This window comes from Neomonachus schauinslandi, chromosome 10 (assembly GCF_002201575.2).
Source record: "Neomonachus schauinslandi chromosome 10, ASM220157v2, whole genome shotgun sequence".
In the NCBI taxonomy this organism is placed as follows: Eukaryota; Metazoa; Chordata; class Mammalia; order Carnivora; family Phocidae; genus Neomonachus; species Neomonachus schauinslandi.
Window position 1 is genome coordinate 138,053,269 of NC_058412.1, and position 18,949 is coordinate 138,072,217.

General features: G+C 44.3%; 1 protein-coding gene across 1 annotated transcript in view; it reads left to right on the forward strand.

Moving 5' to 3' along the window:
• Positions 1-809: 809 nt before the first annotated feature.
• DNAJC5 (DnaJ heat shock protein family (Hsp40) member C5) overlaps positions 810-18,949 on the forward strand; it is a 26,287-nt gene continuing 8,147 nt past the window's right edge. The window contains exon 1 of the mRNA XM_021677824.2: positions 810-848. Within this exon, the coding sequence (XP_021533499.1) occupies positions 810-848 (39 nt within the window). The remainder of the gene's footprint in view (positions 849-18,949) is intronic.

An 18,949-nucleotide genomic window follows, 5' to 3' on the forward strand; every position in this document is an offset into this window, starting at 1 on the left:
TCTTCATGCCTTCATTGCTGAACCAACAGCACCTGGTCTGCAGGCCATAAAGCCTCGGCTTGGGGGACACAGCTCTACACACTGAGGAGGTGTGGCTCATGGGGCTTACCTTGCGATTGCTTTTCAGGTCCTCCTTGTCCTCAAACCAGGTGCTTGTATTAAAACACACTTGTTTTCGGTAGCATTATCTAATGGTGTGTGTGGAAATAGCAAAGAATTTATAGCTTTTGTAAAGTGAGGCTGCCTCACATAATTTCGGAGGTTTTTGAATAAAGTATGCTGATAATGGAACAAAATAGGGAGCCCCCCAAATAGACTTCACATGTGGAGTTTTACAGTAAGCCGGAGGCATCCTGCAGGTCTTGGGGAAAGACAGGCCATTTGCGGGGGGGGGGGTTCTGGGGGCTCTGGGTGAAGCTGGTCTTTGTCTCCTGCCATGCTCATATTAACTCCAGATGAAGCAGACTACCTGTGGATGAAAACCTTTAGAAGAAAATACAGGAGAATTTACTTTTGGCTTTGGGATTGAGAAGGACTTTTGAACAAAAGCAGAAAGGAAACATATCATCAGTTTGCAAAGATTTGATACATTCAGTTACATAAAATTAGGAATTTGTGAGATCTCTTGCACAACAGCGTGTATAGAGTTAATAGCACTGAAGTGTGCACTGAAAAATGGTTAAGATGGTAAATTTTGTTTTTTTACCACAATAGAAAAATTTAAGGACTTATGTTCATCAAAAGACACCATGGTAAGTGAAAAGACCTGTGAACTAGGAGAAGATTTTTGTTGCGTTTGTAGCGGGTAGATGATTGGTGTCCTGGAGACAGATGCCGTAGCCCCTCGGGTACTGACCACAGTCCCACCGCCATCGGGCAGACAGAAAGCACTGCCCTCTGCGGTGCACACGGGGTGAGGACTCAGGCCGAGCAAGGCACCGTTCTGCCCGGTAGATGGGTGCAAACTCAGAAGCCTGGCAGTGCCCATCACTTTGGGGGGGGCAGTGGCAGGTAGGGTGCTGAGTGGTGCGGTCCTCTGGGGGCAGGTGGCGTACCTCACCCAGTAGAGACTGCCAGTTCCCTGGGACCCTAAGTTCCACTTCCAGGTATACTCCGAGCAGCAGTTCTTCATAAATGGTTGTGGTGAAGGACCAGATTTTCTTTAATTTCCAGTCTGTCAAACACTGATAATACTTTTGTGAACTACAATGAAAATGACTAACTAGAAAAGTAAATGACAAACAAAACATAAAATACAAGCCCAGATTTTTTCTTCTCTTTTATTTTTTAAATGAACATACAGTAAACTAGACACCACCCTTTTTTTTGGATGTACTGTTCTCTGGGTTTAATACATACAAATTTGTGTAACCATCACATCCTCTTCCCGGCCCCTTCTGAGGAACCAAAGCATGTAACCTTTGAGACTGTCTCTTGCACTCAGCATCCTGTCCTTGGGAGTCATCTAAGTTGTGTACAGAGTGCTTTGTTCCTTTTTATTAGAAACTTTCAAGCTCTTTTTCTGTAGTGGCTGCCCCATTTTGTGTCCCACCAGCAGTGTGAGGGTTCTAGTCATTGCTCACCCTCATCAACCCTCCCTGTGGTCTGGTTATTTTTTTTAGCCATTCTCATAGGTGTGTAGTAATGCTGTAGTTTTAATTTGCTTTTCCCAAATGAATAAAGACATTGAGTATCTTTTCCTGTGCTTAGTTGCTGTTGCTGTAGCAGTTTGTGAACTCTTGCTGTGGAGTTTCGCAAATACCACTAAGCCTGAGCCCGCCGGCACTAATGTAAAAAAATTTGCACACCAGGATTTGCTCAGGAATGTTCAGAGCAGCATTATGATAGCAAAACCTGGGAATGTCCCCAGCATCCTTCAGTGGAAGAATGGATTGATAGGTTGTGTGGTCTGTTTACAAACTGGAGTTTATCCAGTACTGGAAATGAAGTATGACTACATCCAGCGATGTGGGTGGGTCCTAGAGACATACTGAGTTTCAAAAGCAACCTAGAAGGTTGCATATAGTGTTAGGACATTTTTTTTTTTTTAACTTTTTTTTTTTTTTTTAAAGATTTTATTTATTTATTTGAGAGAGAGAGACTGAGAGAGAGAGCACATGAGAGGGGGGAGGGTTGGGAGGGTCAGAGGGAGAAGCAGACTCCCTGCCGAGCAGGGAGCCCGATGCGGGACTCGATCCAGGGACTCCAGGATCATGACCTGAGCCGAAGGCAGTCGCCCAACCAACTGAGCCACCCAGGTGCCCCGGACATTTTTTTTTTAAGTTCAAAAAGTTGAAACTAAATAATGTTTAGGGAAAAACATATGAGGTAATATTTTAAAGTAAGAGAATCAAACATTAATTCAGGGTAATAAATATGGGAAGAACACAGGAAGCTTCAAGATTGTTAGTAATTTTCAAGTTTTTAATTTGAAGGATGGGATTGTGGTGTTTATCACTATGCATTATAAGTTATATATTCCCCAGGTGCCTGGGTGGCTCATTCGGCTAAGTATCCCACTCTTGATCACAGCTCAGGTCTTGATCTCAGGGTCATGAGTTCAAGTCCCACATTAGGCTCCACACCAGGCGTACAGCCAACTTAAAATATATGTGTGTGTGTGTGTGTTCTATATATTATTCCATTCTGTGTATCAAATATTACATAAAAAATACTTAGAACAAAAATAGCTTTCCTTTTAAGATGTTTTCAAATCTGTTCTTCCAAAGTTGGCACGTGCTTCGATTTTTCCCCTAGCAGTAGGTTGAATTCAATAGCAGCTTTTTAAAACGTGTGCTGCATGCAGAGACCACATCTGAGAATACAGGAGTCCAAATACTCGGCTCTTTTCCCTAAAGGTCTCTAAGTCTTTTAAGGAGCATAGACAGGACCTGTGAGATTGGGGATTTTTGTCTCTTTTGTTAATTTTGTTCACTGATAAATCTCCATCTTTGAGAACAGCATGGCATGCGGCAGGTGCTCTATAAACATCAGTTGAACAAATGAACAACACAGACACCTGCTCAAAGCCCAGGATGGCTCCCCAGGACACGATAGGACTCTGTTGTTTGTACTGGGAGCAGTGGCCAGGAAAGGGTTCCCAGAGCCAGGGATGTCTCTGCAGAGCTCTGGGGTCCAAATAGGAGCTCTCCACATCAAAGGAAGCAGGGCATTGCTTTAGGAGAGCCCAGGTGTTCGTGTGTGACAGTACTGTGTCTGCCTAGGACAAGCGGTCCTGCCAGTCATGCCCCGAGACCCAGTGTACACGGTGGTGGGAAGATGCTGGTAGTGGGCAGGCCAGGGAGCTGGGATTTGGTGCTGCAGCCTGTGGGGTGTCAGAGAAGGACCTGAGAGATGTGATGGGAGCAGAGCTGTACATCACAGACTCACCCTAGCAGCGGCGAGGGAGGACAGACTGAGGAGGACAGACCATGTGTCTTCCAGAAAACCCTCCCTCTTCCCAGGTTTCTGCCTCTTGTGCCTGGTGATCTCTGACCATTTTAGAGCTCATTGTTCCCTGCTTGTGTGTGTATGTACCTTCTTGTCTGCCCAGCCCTTGGGTTCCTTCTAGCAGCACAAACCAGGATGTACTGCAAGGAGGCAAAATTGGCCCCTTTCTTTGTTTTTAAAGACATGATGTTACTAAAGAAGATCCAGCCCAGAGATTGTGGTTTAACCTTCCTGGAGTGAAGACTGGGAGCAGACTTCTGACAGCAGTTCATAAATTACAACAAGTGTAGTTCAGGTAGGCGTGGCTGCTCTCCAGACGTTGAGTGTGGGTCTCAGGGATGCCTTGAAACGGGTAAGAACAAGTTTAGGAAGAACAACAGGACGCGGTGTTGCTTCAGACAGCGGGGGGTAAATTCCCACATCATCACCCCATGGAAATATAAAGACATCTGGAAGGACTGAACCCAGTGAACACTGCTCACTGAATCAGCAGAGCTGGGATGTCATCGCATCTCAAGGCTGGCGATGCTTCCGCGGGACCAGGGCCTGGAGACACCAAAGGGAATGAGAGGGGAGCAGAGGCAAGAAACTGGCAACCCATGCTGGGGGTAGAAGTGTCAGCAGCTACAAAACCAGTGTTCTCCCTCAGTTTGTAGTGTAGGGTAATGTGTTTCAGGTGACCTGTTTCCTGTATTGGAAGAGTGTCTCTTTTTTTTTTTTTTTATAATGAGAGCACATTTTACTTTTTTTTTTTTAAAGATTTTATTTATTTGAGAGAGAGAGAGAGAGCTCATGAGAGGGGGGAGGGTTATAGAGGGAGAAGCAGACTCCCCGCTGAGCAGGGAGCCCGACGCGGGGCTCGATCCCGGGACTCCAGGATCATGACCTGAGCCGAAGGCAGTCGCTTAACCGACTGAGCCACCCAGGCGCCCTGTTATTTCTTTTTTTATTTGAGAGAGAGAATGAGAGAGAGAGAGCACATGAGAGGGGGGAGGGTCAGAGGGAGAAGCAGACCCCCTGCTGAGCAGGGAGCCCGATGTGGGACTCGATCCCGGGACTCCAGGATCATGACCTGAGCCGAAGGCAGTCGCCCAACCGGCTGAGCCACCCAGGCGCCCTATTTTTATTTTTTTTAAAGATTTTATTTATTTGAGAGAGAGAGAGAGAGCTCATGAGAGGGGGGAGGGTTATAGAGGGAGAAGCAGACTGCCCGCTGAGCAGGGACCCCAATGCGGGACTCGATCCCGGGACTCCAGGATCATGACCTGAGCCGAAGGCAGTCGCTTAACCGACTGAGCCATCCAGGCGCCCGGAAGAGTGTCTCTTCTAATCACTGAGGTATACCTGCTCATTATAGAAAAGACGGACAATAAAGTATTAAGACAATAACTTTTCTCAAAAGATGAATTTAGTGATTAAAAACCCACAAAACTTCATTTTTTTCTCTCCTTAACTGTTTTCTCTCATGTGGCATTCCACAACCTTTCTGTCTGCCTTTCTCGATGCATTTGCCAATATCACATACATTAAGAATGAAATAAGGTCCTTCCATTTACAGTTTGTCTTTTAGTTACAAGACTGCTCCCCCTGAACAGGAGCCTTCGAGAGTACATGCTGCCTGCGATGGTTAGTTTCTAATTAGAACACAAGCTTTTGAAATGTGTGTGAAGTAGTGTAGAAATTTAATAGTTTTCATGCTTAGAAAGCATCTGTTTCATCTTCTGACTCAAAATATAAAATAGCAATTTGAGTAATATTCACGGCAGCTACTTTTTCCCTTAAAGGGCCAGACAGTAAGTATTTTTGGGCTTTGTGGTTACACAGCCTCTGTTGAGAACAGCATAGACGAAACAAGGGAAAGGATGTGGCTGTGTCCCAGTGAGAGTTTGTGAGAATAGGCAGCTGGTTCTGGGTGATTGGAGAATTTTATGTTCCGTTTAATTTTCTTATAATATCTAATTCGCTTTGAGAACAAATAACTTTAATTACAGATTGCTTTTTTTTTTTTTTTTTTAAAGATTTATTTATTTGAGAGAGAGAATGAGAGAGAGAGAGAGAGCACATGAGAGGGAGGAGGGTCAGAGGGAGAAGCAGACTCCCCGCCGAGCAGGGAGCCCGATGCGGGACTCGATCCCGGGACTCCAGGATCATGACCTGAGCCGAAGGCAGTCGCTTAACCAACTGAGCCACCCAGGCGCCCTACAGATTGCTTTTTAAATGCAGGTAAAATTAGGGGCATCTGGGTGGCTCAGTCATTAAGCGTCTGCCTTCAGCTCAGGTCATGATCCCAGGGTCCTGGGAGCGAGCCCCGCATTGGGCTCCCTGCTCAGTGGGGAGCCTGCTTCTCCCTCTCCCACTCCCCCTGCTTGTGTTCCTGCTCTCGCTGTGTCTCTCTCTGTCAAATGAATAAATAAAATCTTCAAGAAAAATAAAAAAATAAATGCAGGTGAAATTGACATACAGTTAAATGCACAGATCTTAGTAAATTTCATTGAGTTTTGGTGTAGGTACACACTTGTGAAATCACTACCCCAGTTTAAGTTAGAGTATTTCTGTTATCCTGGAAGGCTCCCCTCCGTGCCCTCAAACAAGCACCTTTCTGGTTTATATCACAATAGATTGTCCTGTTTTTATTAATCTTTCAGTAAATGGGATCATTTTGGGTCTAGCTTGTTTGTCTTACATAATGCGTTTCAGGGTTTTATTGCTTGTGTCCATATGTTACCCTTTTTTTATTGGTGAGTAGTGTCCTATATAGAATCGACCAAGCCGTGATCAGTCCTTTGTTGCTGGCTGTTTGTGTTGTCCACTCGTCTTAGAGCTGATGTGGTATCACTTCATGCTCAGGGGAGGAGCCCTGAAGGCCTCCAGGCACACCCCTCCCTGCCCTGCTCTCCTTGAACACATACATGTCCTGTGTGTTACATCTTACATTATAAACCCCATAAGCCAGTGTTGGTAACTTTTGCTTTCACCACTTCGATGTATTTTCTTAAAACAAGAAGGAAGAAATTGTCCTTGACCTTCATTCCTTCCTGAAGATGCTGGTTTCTGTTACCATTTCCCTGCAGCCTCAGTAACTCTTTGGCATTTATTGTAATTTAGGTCTTCTTCATGGGTTCTTTTAGTCTCTTTTTCTAAAAATGTCTTCATTTCACCTTTGTTTCTGAGGGATGTTTTTGCTGCACATAGAATTCTGGTTTGACGGGTTTTTTATCTCAGCACTTTAGGGATGTGCGCCACTGCCTTCTGGTTTCCATGATTTCTGATGAGAAGCATGGAATTCAGATGATTGTTCTCCATGTGATAATGTCAGTTTTCTCTGTTTACAAGATCTCCTGATCTTTGGTTTTTAGCAGTTTGATTATAATGTGCATAGCCATGGTTTTCTTCATATTAATTTTATACCCTGCAGCCAGAATAATCTTAAAACATAAACAAGCTGCTTCTGTTGCCTGTTCCCATAAAACTGTGTTCTTGGGGGAATTGTGCTCACTGATTGGGTGTCCTTCACTGAACTCACTGCCCGCTCTCAGATTGTATCCCCTGTTCCTCGCAGTGTTCCCAGTGCCTGGCATGTGGGAGGACTCAGTAAATATTTTCAAATAAGTGATCATGGAGATGATAAATGCCACATGAGCCAGACTTGTGTCCTGTGAATGAAGTTAACGGTCATTGACGCCCCAGCAGGGCACATGGAAGCGGTCTTTATCCCTTAGGTAGGGAAATACCCTGTCCTGTGCCAACAGACGTAACTATTGACAGTAATGGGAGACAGACAGGTAGGGCATCTTCAAGAACACGTGTATTTGATGCAGTTAGTGGACTTTGCTCTTAGCATTGGAGAAACGTGCAAAATATGGGATCTTGTTTCTGTGTTCTTTGATACGAAATAGCATAAGGATAGTTGTTCCATATTACATGATCATTTAAATTTAATTAAATTTCCAGTTGAGGGCGCCTGGGTGGCTCAGTTGGTTGGGCGACTGCCTTCGGCTCAGGTCATGATCCCGGAGTCCCGGGATCGAGTCCCGCTTCGGGCTCCCTGCTCGGCGGGGGGTCTGCTTCTCCCTCTGACCCTCCCCCCTCTCATGTGCTCTCTCTCTCTCTCATTCTCTCTCTCAAATAAATAAATAAAATCTTTAAAAAAAAAAAAATTCTCGGGGCGCCTGGGTGGCTCAGTTGGTTGGGCGACTGCCTTCAGCTCAGGTCATGATCCTGGAGTCCCGGGATCGAGTCCCGCTTCGGGCTCCCTGCTCGGCGGGGAGTCTGCCTCTCTCTCTGACCCTCCCCGCTCTCATGCTCTCTGTATCTCATTCTCTCTGTCTCAAATAAATAAATAAAATCTTTAAAAAAAAAAAAATTTCCAGTTGAAAAAAACCCATAGAATATGTTGATGGTGTGTGACCAGAGGGTCATGCATTCGCATGATTTCATTACTTCATTAACTGAAGTAAGAAGAATGAACTGATGAGGGATGACGTTGACTTCTCTTGGATGGTTTCTGTTGAAAATGCCTTCACCTTGGGGCGCCTGGGTGGCTCAGTCGGTTAAGCGTCAGACTCCTGATTTCAGCTCAGGTCCTGATCTCAGTCTTGGGGCTCTGTGCTCAGCAGGAGCCTCCTTCTGTCCTTCTCTCTCTGCCTCTCCCTCCCAACCCGGCTCCCCTGTGTGCCCATTCTCTCTCTCTCTCTCAAATAAATAAATCTACCTGTTCTCTCTCTCTCTCTCTCTCTCAAATAAATAAATCTACCTGTTCTCTCTCTCTCTCTCTCTCAAATAAATCTTTAAAAACACAACAACAAAACTGTTCAAAGAAAAAATGCCTTCACCTCTCCCACAGCTTTTCCAGCCATTTTTATGTGAATAAGAGGGCACTCTTGCTACTTACTGTCTGCCCTGTAATTGCTTCATGTTGCAATGGATTTCTTTGAATTATTCCATCTTCATTGAAAATGTATATTCAGAACATTTCTCCTTTATGTCACCTGGTATGTGCCTTTATCTTTGTTTTGTATTTGTGTAGAGTTAATTTTGAGGAATAAAAAAAGTGTCACAGTAACTAAGCCTACACTTGTTCACGGTATATAAACATAAGGGACCCTCTGCAAAGACCTAACTTCCTTAAATAATTCACAGGAAAGCCATTACTTGACCTCTGGGGCGAGGGTTGCACCTGCTTCTGTAATTAAGTCAGGTTTTATTGGAGCACAGCTGCACCCAGGCCTTTACACACTGTGTGCTTTCCTGCTTCAAAGGCAGAGCTAAAAACTGGGGACCCAGCCATGGAGACTGGCCCACGAGACTGAAATATTTACTATCTTGCCCTTTAAAAAAAAGCTTTCCGGGACGCCTGGGTGGCTCAGTTGGTTGGGCGACTGCCTTCAGCTCAGGTCATGATCCTGGAGTCCCGCATCGGGCTCCCTGCTCGGCAGGGAGTCTGCTTCTCCCTCTGACCCTCCCCCCTCTCATGTGCTCTCTTTCAAATAAATAAATAAAATCTTAAAAAAAAAAAAAAAAAAGCTTGCCGGGACGCCTGGGTGGCTCAGTCGGTTAAGCGTCTGCCTTCGGCTTAGGTCATGGTCCCAGGGTCCTGGGATCGAGTCCCGCATCGGGCTCCCTGCTCTGCTGGGAGCCTGCTTCTCCCTCTGCCTCTGTCTCTCATGAATAAATAAATAAAATCTTAAATAAATAAATAAATAAATAAAAGCTTGCCAGTGTGTGCTCTAGAGTAGACAATCCTTGGAAGAATAACACTAAAGTAAACCTGAGTGGTAATGTTCTCCCCCTTTCTGGTGTGTAAGTACTTGGCTTTGATACAGTTAAATTAGGCCTGAGCTGTGAGGCCCCCTGCTGTGCTGTCATTTCATTAAAATAGAAAGGAGGTTAGTTTTTAACTCTCAGGTATTTCCCAGAAACAGCCAGATAGTACCTTCCAAAGACATTCGCATAGTCTTTTAAGTAGAAGCATTTGTTTCACTTTCCTCTGAATTTGGCATACAGAAAAATCAAGGGGACGCTGATGAAATTGCTGCCCCCTCAGCACCAGCAGACCCACCCACACCCTGAATGAGGGAGGCCATAGGCGGCGTCAGGCTCTGGTGTGGACGGTGCTTGTGGCCCTGGTGGGGCTGACAGGGACTCCGCACACTCTCTCCCCACTTGGGTCCTGATCTTGTTGATTTGGGTTTGTGATGTTTATGTTCATCAGACTTGTTCCCACAGCTCCCATTGCTCTTTAGGCTTGTTCTTGGATTTCTGTGGCTTCAGCACCTTCCCACAGACCCGTTACCCCTGGTTTCCATTCTTGACTGCTGCCTTTCGGTTTATGTCTTCGCTGGCTGGGTGTTTCAACAGATTGTTTTTTCTAGAAGCTCCTTGTTCCATAAGTTCTCGTGTCTGTGTGAACATTAGTCTTTGCTTCCATCTGTGGAGACTTTGCCTGATTATAACATTATTGGGTCAGAAATGTTGAGGTGTAGCTCCGCTAACATACTGTGCTACTCGAGGAACAAGGGAGAAAACTGCCAGTCACGTGACTCCGGATGCTTTATAACTTCGTTTTTAATCTCTGGGTTTGAGGAGATACTTTTTTTTTTTTAAAGATTTTATTTATTTATTCATGAGAGACAGAGGGAGAAGCAGGCTCCCTGGAGCAGGGAGCCTGACACGGGGCTCCATCCCAGGACCCCAGGATCATGACCTGAGCCAAAGGCAGACGCTTAACCGACTGAGTCACCCCGGCGCCCTAAGATACGATTTTGTATTAAGCAAGTATTAGCCTTTAGAAAAGTTTGTATATAGTTACTGGCAATCCATTGAAACTAAGAAAATTTATTCTAAATTAATTCTGTGGGTTTTTCTTAGGATGATTCTGAGACTAGGAAATTTTTGACATTCAGTGCAGTAACTTCTGTGAAATCTGGCATACAGACTTTTAAGTAGTACTGGTGATTCATAATTTAAAATGTGACAGTTTTACAGGGTGAGACTTTTTCTTTAGTCAAATTAAGTAGCTGACTGCATACAGGCATATCTCAGTTATGGTGGGCTTGGTTCCAGGAAAACTGCAGGAAAGCAAATATCCCAATAGCGTGAGTCAAATGAATTTTTGGTTTCCCAGTGCATATAAAAATGAGGTTTATGCTATACTATTGTTTGATAAGTGTGGCATAGTATTACGTGTAAAAAAAAATACATACCTTAATTTTAAAATACTTATTGCTAAAAAAATGCTAACCATCTTCTGAGCTTTTGAGTCAGAATCACTGATCACAGATCAGCACGACAAATATACTAACAATGAAAACGTTTGAAACACTGCAAGAATTACCAGAATGTGACACAGAGACACAAAGTGAGCAAATGCTGTCGAAAAAGAGACTAGCTTGACACAAGTTTGCCAAGAATCTTCAGTTTGTTGGAATAAAAGCATTATCTGGAAAGTGCAGTATGAAGAGGTATGGCTATCGTTGGTTATTTTCACAGAACAGACATAAAAGTGTTAGCTATTGATGTTTTTCTGTGGATGGGGTCTAGAAGCCAACTATTTAGTAGGCATTGGGTAACAATAAAAACAAAGAAATTACTTAGGGTAGTAATTTGATCATGCTGCGGCACTTCAGTCTTGGACCAGCTGGAGAACACTTGGCTACAGCATCAGTACAGATGCGTGCTTCTGACTGAGGGTCTCTTGGCTCTGTTGGCTCTGTGCTCCCTGGTCCTGTGAGGTCCACAGATGAAGGAGGAGGCTCAGAGCACTGTGGGACCTTGCCCAAGGTCTCACAGCTGGAAACTTTCAGAGCTGGGCTTAGAATCCTCACTTCCTGATTCCAAAACCCATGCTCTCTCTTGGATGCCAGGGAGACTTGTTTTATTACCTGCCCCTCAGCAGCACCATCATCCCTTAGGCTTAGAGGCAGGGTGGTTTACTTGGTGTCTCTAGGTCAAAGGGTGATGCCCTTGGGTTTGGGTTCACATCCTGACGTCACCTGTCTGTGCTTCTGTCTCTGCATCAGTGATATGACTGCCATGGAACCTGCCTGGTGAGGGGAGGGGAAGCCTGAGCCCCATGGACTGCCACTCAAGGAACCCAGTTGAGTGGTCCAGGTCGGCCGTGGCATGGAGGGGCCTGGCCCATGGTGGCTGTCCACCCCTGCACCCTCCTCCTTTCCATTGTGAGCATTAACCTTTGCGTTCTGTGTTGTCATTGGGCATGAAGAGAGAAGTGGAACCCTGCCTCCCGTGGGTGTGTGGAGGGGCTGCTCTTGGGTCTCCTCCTTTCTTTTTCTTTTTTTTTTTAGATTTTATTTATTTGTCAGAGAGAGAAAGCACAAGTAGGGGAAGCATCAGGCAGAGGGAGAGGGAGAAGCAGGCTCCCCGCGGAGCAGGGAGCCCGATGCGGGACTCGATCCCAGGACCCTGGGACCATGACCTGAGCCGAAGGCAGACAGGCGCCCCCTCCTGCCTTCGTGTCTTCTGATGCAGGCCCAGATGACACCGGTCTTTTTTATCCCAGGGTTCCCTCTTTCCTCACTTCCTTCCTCGTTCTGTTGAAGTGTGTCCTCAGATAGTTGTTTATTTTAGAAGGTGGGAGCACTGCTTGTCCCAGACTCTTACATTTGTGTATTCTTGTGACCTTGCACTTGGTTGATAATAGAATTCTAGGCTGCAAATCTTTTCATCTTAGAATATGAAACTTTTTTGTGTTGGGAAGTTCTCAGTCTTGACCAGAATGTTTAAGTGCAGCCCTGGTACTTGATGGCACTTTTCAGTTTGCACACTTCTGTTTTCTTTCAGCTCTAGTTTTGTTTTCTTTTGTTTTTAATGGACTTTCCCCTTGTTTGGCTGTATTCCTTACCTTTTGCATTCCTGCTAGACCAATTTTTCTCCTCTTGTTTTCTTTTTGCTGGTTCTAAGATACTTCCTGAATTGTAACTTCTCTCTGCACTGTGGGCTTCATCCACTTGAGTTGTGTTGCCCTCTTGTGCTTAGTTTATACCTTCCTGCTCAGACAGTCATTGCCGATCCTACTCTTCTGTGCTTGCTCTCCTTCACAGTTTACTTTTTGTCCACAGTTTCTTTTAATTTTATATAAATAGTAGCCTTCAACCTCTAAAGATATCAGAACTTAAAAGCTTGACATTTGGGGCGCCTGGGTGGCTCAGTCAGTGAAGCATCTGCCTCAACTCAGGTCATGATCTCAGGGTCCTAGGATCGAGTCCCTCATCGGGCTCCTTGCTCAGCAGAGAGTCTGCTTCTCCCTCTGCCTGACGCTCCCCCTGCTTGTGCTCTCTCTCTCACTCTCTCTGACAAATAAAATCTTAAAAAAAAAAAACCCTTGCCATTTTTCCTCTGGGGTCACCAACTCTTTTTTGTACTTTGTTTCCTACTTGATAGACTTTTTTTTTCTTTTAGCAGCTTTAGGTTACAGAGAGAGAGAGAGACAGAGCATGAGCATGAGCAGGGGGAGCAGCAGACTCCCTGCTGAGCAGGGAGCCGGACATGGGACTGACACAGGACTCGATCCCAGGACCCTGAGATCATGACCTGAGCTGAAGGCAGACGCTTTCCAACTGAGCCCCCCCCAGGCGCCCCAGTATTGATACATTATTAACCAGAGTCCATAGTTTACCTTAGCAGTCACTCTTGGTATTGCATGTTCTGTGTGATCTTTGACAAACATAATCACTGTAGTGTCACACAGAGTAGTTTCATCCCCTAAAAATCCCCTGTGCTCCTCCTCTTAATCCCTGCCTCCTCCAACCCCTGGCAACCACCACTCTCTTTACTGTCCCTGGAGTTTTGCCTTTTCCAGAATGTCATAGAGAGGGAATCACACATTGTGCAGTCTTTTCTCGGCTCAGTAGCTCATTTCTTTCCAGCATGAAGAATATCCACTGTCCACATGGACAGTTTATGCAGTCACTCACTGAAGGACATCTTAGTTGCTCCTGAGTTTTGGTAATTATGAACACATTAACTTATTTTTAAGTAGTACTAGCCTGTAGTCACATAATCATTAAATCAGTATTGAATTTAGAAATTAAGTCCATCCCCTCATTTTTCACATGGTTGACTTCGGGGCAGTATCTGCAAGTGTGTGATGGGGCTGGGCGCTGCCTTAGGCCCATCGTGCTCCCTTCACAGAAGCAGACATAATGCGGAGATTGGAAGCCCTTTTGTTAGCAGCGTCACTGTATTTCCTGGAAAGGTTGTTTATTTATTATTTTTTGTTAACTTCAAGCAGCAGGAAAGAGAATTTAGCTAGTCACAACTTGTGACAGTGTGTCTTTTTAGAGAACCAGAGGGCAGACACACGTTTAGTGTGGTTGATCCCTGAACTTGAAATCAGCAGTGGCGTCTGGGCCTGCTTCTGTGACTAATTATTTGTGTATTTTGGTAAATCATTTTGCATGTCTGGGCTTCCCTTTGATCTTCTGGGAGGTGAAGGAATTGGGCTAGGACCGGATGTCTGAGGTTCTCTTTTCCCACTGCTTTCTTGCTTCTGGCTTTGCTAGATCTAGCCTTTATTGCTGGTAACAGTATGCTATGTTATCTCTAGTTATAGCTTCTTTGAATGGTCTAAACCAACCAAGTAACTTGAATTAGTCTAGTAATGAGCTGTTAATTGCAATTTTTTTTTTAAAGATTTTTTATTTATTTATCTGAGAGAGAGAATGGGAGACAGAGAGCATGAGAGGGGGAGGGTCAGAGGGAGAAGCAGACTCCCTGCCGAGCAGGGAGTCCGATGCGGGACTCGATCCCGGGACTCCAGGATCATGACCTGAGCCGAAGGCAGTTGCTTAACCAACTGAGCCACCCAGGCGCCCCCTGTTAATTGCAATTTTAATTAAGATGATTATAAAGTCACACGTAGTTATAAGAAATCACAACACTTTGCCTGGTTTTTCCCAACGGTGACTTTTGCCAAACTGTAGTTTACTATCCTAACCAGGATACTGATGTTGATACAACCTACCAATCTTAGATCTCCCCATCTTTACTTGTACTTACTGGTGTGGGCGTGGTGATCTCCGTAGGGCCGTAGCATCTGCGTAGGTGTGCGTGTCCACCGCTAGACTCAAGATACTGGAATTCTCAGTACACAGGCCACCCCTGTCCCACTCACCTCCCATCCTTGACCCCTGGCAATCAGCAGTCTGTCTTCCGTTCCTAAAATTGTGTCATTTCCAAAATGCAGTCAAATAGTATGTAACCTTTTGGGATCGGCTTTTATCTGCTCAGTGCAATTCCCTGCAGGTTCATCCAAGTTACACGTGCAGCACTGGTTTTGTTTTGGTTTGATAAGTAGTATTACATTGTGCACGTGTGTACTGCAGTCCAGGACATCTGGACTGATCCCAGTTTGGGGCTGTTACAAATAAAGCTGCTGTGAATGTCATGTGTAGGTTTGTATGTGAAGATGTGTTTACTTTCCGATAAATCAGCTAGGAGCAGACCTGCTGGGTCCTGTGGCAAGTGCCAGGTAGTTTTCCAGAGTTGCCTTGAGCCCTTGTAACCCATCTCTGCTCTGCCCTCTGCTTTCGGGCATCCTTGTGTAGACGACTTTGCGTTTGTTGGAGTTTCGCGTAAGGAACTCCTACATTCTCGTTTAGGTCTGGCCCCTTTCATTCAGCAGCATGCTTCAGGAGTCATCCGTGGTGTTTGTGTGTCATAGTGGCTCATTCCCTTCATGCCGAGCAGCAGTCCATTCCGCGGGTAGACCCCTTCCTGTTTATCCATTCACCTGTCTGGACATTTGGGTTGTTTCCAGATTTTGGCTATCGTGAGTAGAGCTGCTATATCAACAATGGGTGTAAGTCTTTGGGAGACATACGTTTTCATTTCATGTAGGTAAGTGCTGTACGTAGCAGAGGGATTGCTGGGTTGTCTGGTGAGTGTGTGTTTAACTTTTTAAAGCACTACCAGGCTGTTTTCTAAAGGGGTTGTACCGTGGGCACCTGGGTGGCTCAGTCGTTAAGCGACTGCCTTCGGCTCGGGTCATGATCCTGGAGTCCCAGGATCGAGTCCCGCTTCGGGCTCCCTGCTCCGCAGGGAGTCTGCTTCTCCCTCTGACCCTCCCCCCTCTCATGGTCTCTCTATCTCATTCTCTCTCTCTCAAATAAATAAATAAAATCTTTAAAAAAAAAATTTAAAGGGGTTGTACCGTTTCCCATTTTCAGCATGTGTGAGAGTTCATGTGGCCTCACATCCTTGCTAACGCTTGATGTGGGTCATCTTTTCAATACAAGCCATTCTGGTAGATAGGTTGTAGTATCTCGTTTTATTCTGCATTTCTGAGTGACTGATGATGGACATCTTTGCACTTACTGTGGGCCCCCTGTACACCAGTGTTGCTGTGGCTAATATATGCCCTTTGTATTTCCATACAAATTTTGAAATCATTTTCTCAGTTTTTGCAAAAAAGCTGCTGAGATTAGAGTTAAGATTGTATTGAATCTGTAGATTGATTTTGAGAAGATTGACAGTCTTGAGTCTTCTGATCCATGAACATGATAAAGCTCTATTTTTTTTAGGTCTTTTGTTTCGCTTGGCAATGTGTCGTTTTCAGTGTAGGGGTCTTGTATGTCTCTTGTTAAATTTTATTCCTGGGGCGCCTGGGTGGCTCAGTCGTTGGGCGACTGCCTTTGGCTCAGGTCATGATCCCGGGGTCCTGGGATCGAGCCCCGCATCGGGCTCCCTGCTCAGCGGGAAGCCTGCTTCTCCCTCTCCCACTCCCCCTGCTTGTGTTCCCTCTCTCGCTGTGTCTCTCTCTGTCAAATAAATACATAAAATCTTTAAAAAAAAAAAAACATTTATCCCTTGGGATGCCTGGGTGGCTCAGATGGTTAAGCATCTGCCTTCGGCTCAGGTCACGATCCCAGGGTCCTGGGATCGAGTCCCGCATCAGGCTCCCTGCTAGGCGGAGAGCCTGCTTCTCCCTCTGCCGCTGCCTCTCTCTATCTCTCTCTCTGACTCTCATGAATAAATAAATTAAAAAAAAAAAAAATTAAAAAAAAAATTTTCCCTAAATAATTCTATGGTTTTGGATGCTGCTGTAAATGAAATCTGTATGTAATAATATTTTCCAGTTGTTTACTGCTCTCGAATAAAAATATAGTTTTAAATATTTATATCCTGTCACCTTGCTAAATTCAATTAGTTGTAGTTGGTTTTTTTGTTTAGTTCGTTTTTTGTTTCATTGTTTTTGTTTTTTTGTTGATCCCTTAGGATTTTCTGTATAAACAACCAAGTCATCTATGAATAGGGATGGTTTTATGTCTTTTTGATTTTTTTTTTCCTGTCGCGGTGTTCAGGGTCCTAGAACAGTGTTGGCTAGAACTGGTGAGAGTAGGCATCCTTGTCACATTCTGATTTAAGGGAAAACCATTCAGTATTTCACTAGTGAGCATATCAGCTATAGGTTTTTGGTTAGATGTTCTTTTTCAGACTGAGGAAGTTCCCTTCTATTCCCAATATACTGAGAATTTTTAAAATCATGAATTAGCGTTGAACTTTGCCGCATGCTTTGATGAATCTTTGAGATGACCATGTGGTTTATCTCATTTGTTCTATAATATACTGGATTATATTGGTTTGTTTTGAAATGTTAAATCAGGCTTGCCTTTTTGGGATAATTTCTACTTAATTAGATTCAACTTGCTAATACTTTGTTAAGGATTTTTATGTCTATGTTTGTGACGGATTTTTTGGTAATGTCTTTATGAGGTCGTGCTGGCCTCCAAAAACAAGAAAAGTTCCCTCCTCCTCTGTTTTTGAAAAAGTTTGTCTAAGATTGATGTCTTTCTTGGATATTTGGCAGAAAAGTCTCCAGGGCCTGGAACTTTGTGGGAAAGTTTTCTATTACAGATTCAATTGTATTAGTGTAACGCATTTAGGACTATTGAGATGTTCTGGTTCATCCTGTGTTAATTTGGGTAAATTGTATTTTTCAAGGTATTTATCTGTTTCATCTAATTTTTGTCCATAATTTTCTCTATCATCTTTTTTTTTTTTTTTAAGATTTTATTTATTTGACAGAGTGAGACACAGCAAGAGAGGGAACACAAGCAGGGGGAGTGGGAGAGAGAGAGAAGCAGGCTTCCCGTGGAGCAGGGAGCCCGATGCGGGGCTCGATCCCAGGACCCTGGGACCATGACCTGAGCCGAAGGCAGACGCTTAACAACTGAGCCACCCAGGCGCCCGGCTGTTGATCAATTTTGTTGTTGTTTTCAAAGAGCCAACTTTTGGCTTAGTTAAATTTCTCTATCGTTTATCTGTTTTTTATTTTGTTGAGTTCTGCTCTTTATTATTTCCTTCCTTCCATTTCCTTTGGGTCTGTCCTGCTGCTTCTGGTGTTATGAAGTTGAATCTTAGGTCTTGGCTAATATGTTATCTTTTACTATTCAGTTGAAAATAACTGATTTCTTCTTTGAGTTACGGTTATTTTATCAGTGTGTTGGATGATGTTAAATACTTGAGGTTTTGGGGGCATCTGGGTGGCTCAGTCGGTTGAGCATCTGACTTTAGCTCAGGTCCTGGGATCGAGTCCCACGTCAGGTTCCGTGCTCAACAGGGATCCTGCTTCTCTCTCTCCCTCTGTCCCTCCCCCAACTCATGCTCTCTCTCTCTCAAAATCTAAAAAAAAAACCCCAAAAAACAAATTCTATTAAAAAAATACTTGAGGTTTTCTTGGGTATCTTACTGTTGGGTTTCTAACTTAATTCTGCTAAGGTCAGGGAGCACACTGTGCATGATTTCAGTCCATCAAATTTATTGAAATTTGTATTAAAGTCTAATATATGACATGTCTTGGTGATTTTTAAGAAACTGTTTATAGATGTTGGGTGTCCCGTATGTATCAATTAGGTCATGGTAGTTGGTAGTGTTTTTTGGATCATCCATTTTTCTGTTGTTTGTCCATACTGTCTGTTTCTGAGAGATGGGTGCTAAGATTTTTATAGCTGTGTGTTGTCCATTTCTCCTTTAATTCTGTCAGTACTTGGATTAAAGGGTTCTTTTTTTTTTAAGATTTTATTTATTTATTTGAGAGAGAGAATGAGATAGAGCATGAGAGGGGGGAGGGTCAGAGGGAGAAGCCCACTCCCCGATGAGCAGGGAGCCCGATGCGGGACTTGATCCCGGGATTCCAGGATCATGACCTGAGCCGAAGGCAGTCGCTTAACCAACTGAGCCACCCAGGCGCCCCTTGGATTAAAGGGTTCTGAGGCTCTGTCTTTAAAGTGTCTAGTTGGGTCTTGAGTCTTTCTCCATTCTGACAACCTCTTCTTTTTATTGGACTTTTTAGTCTAAAGAGATCATTACCCTTTTTCTTTGAGAATTTTAACTGTACTTGTTTGGATTTTTTATTTCGAGGTTGCTCTGGAGATTACAGTAAACACAGTTTTTTTTATTTATTTATTTGAGACAGAGAGAATGAGAGAGACGGAGAGCGCATGAGAGGGGGGAGGGTCAGAGGGAGAAGCAGACTCCCCGC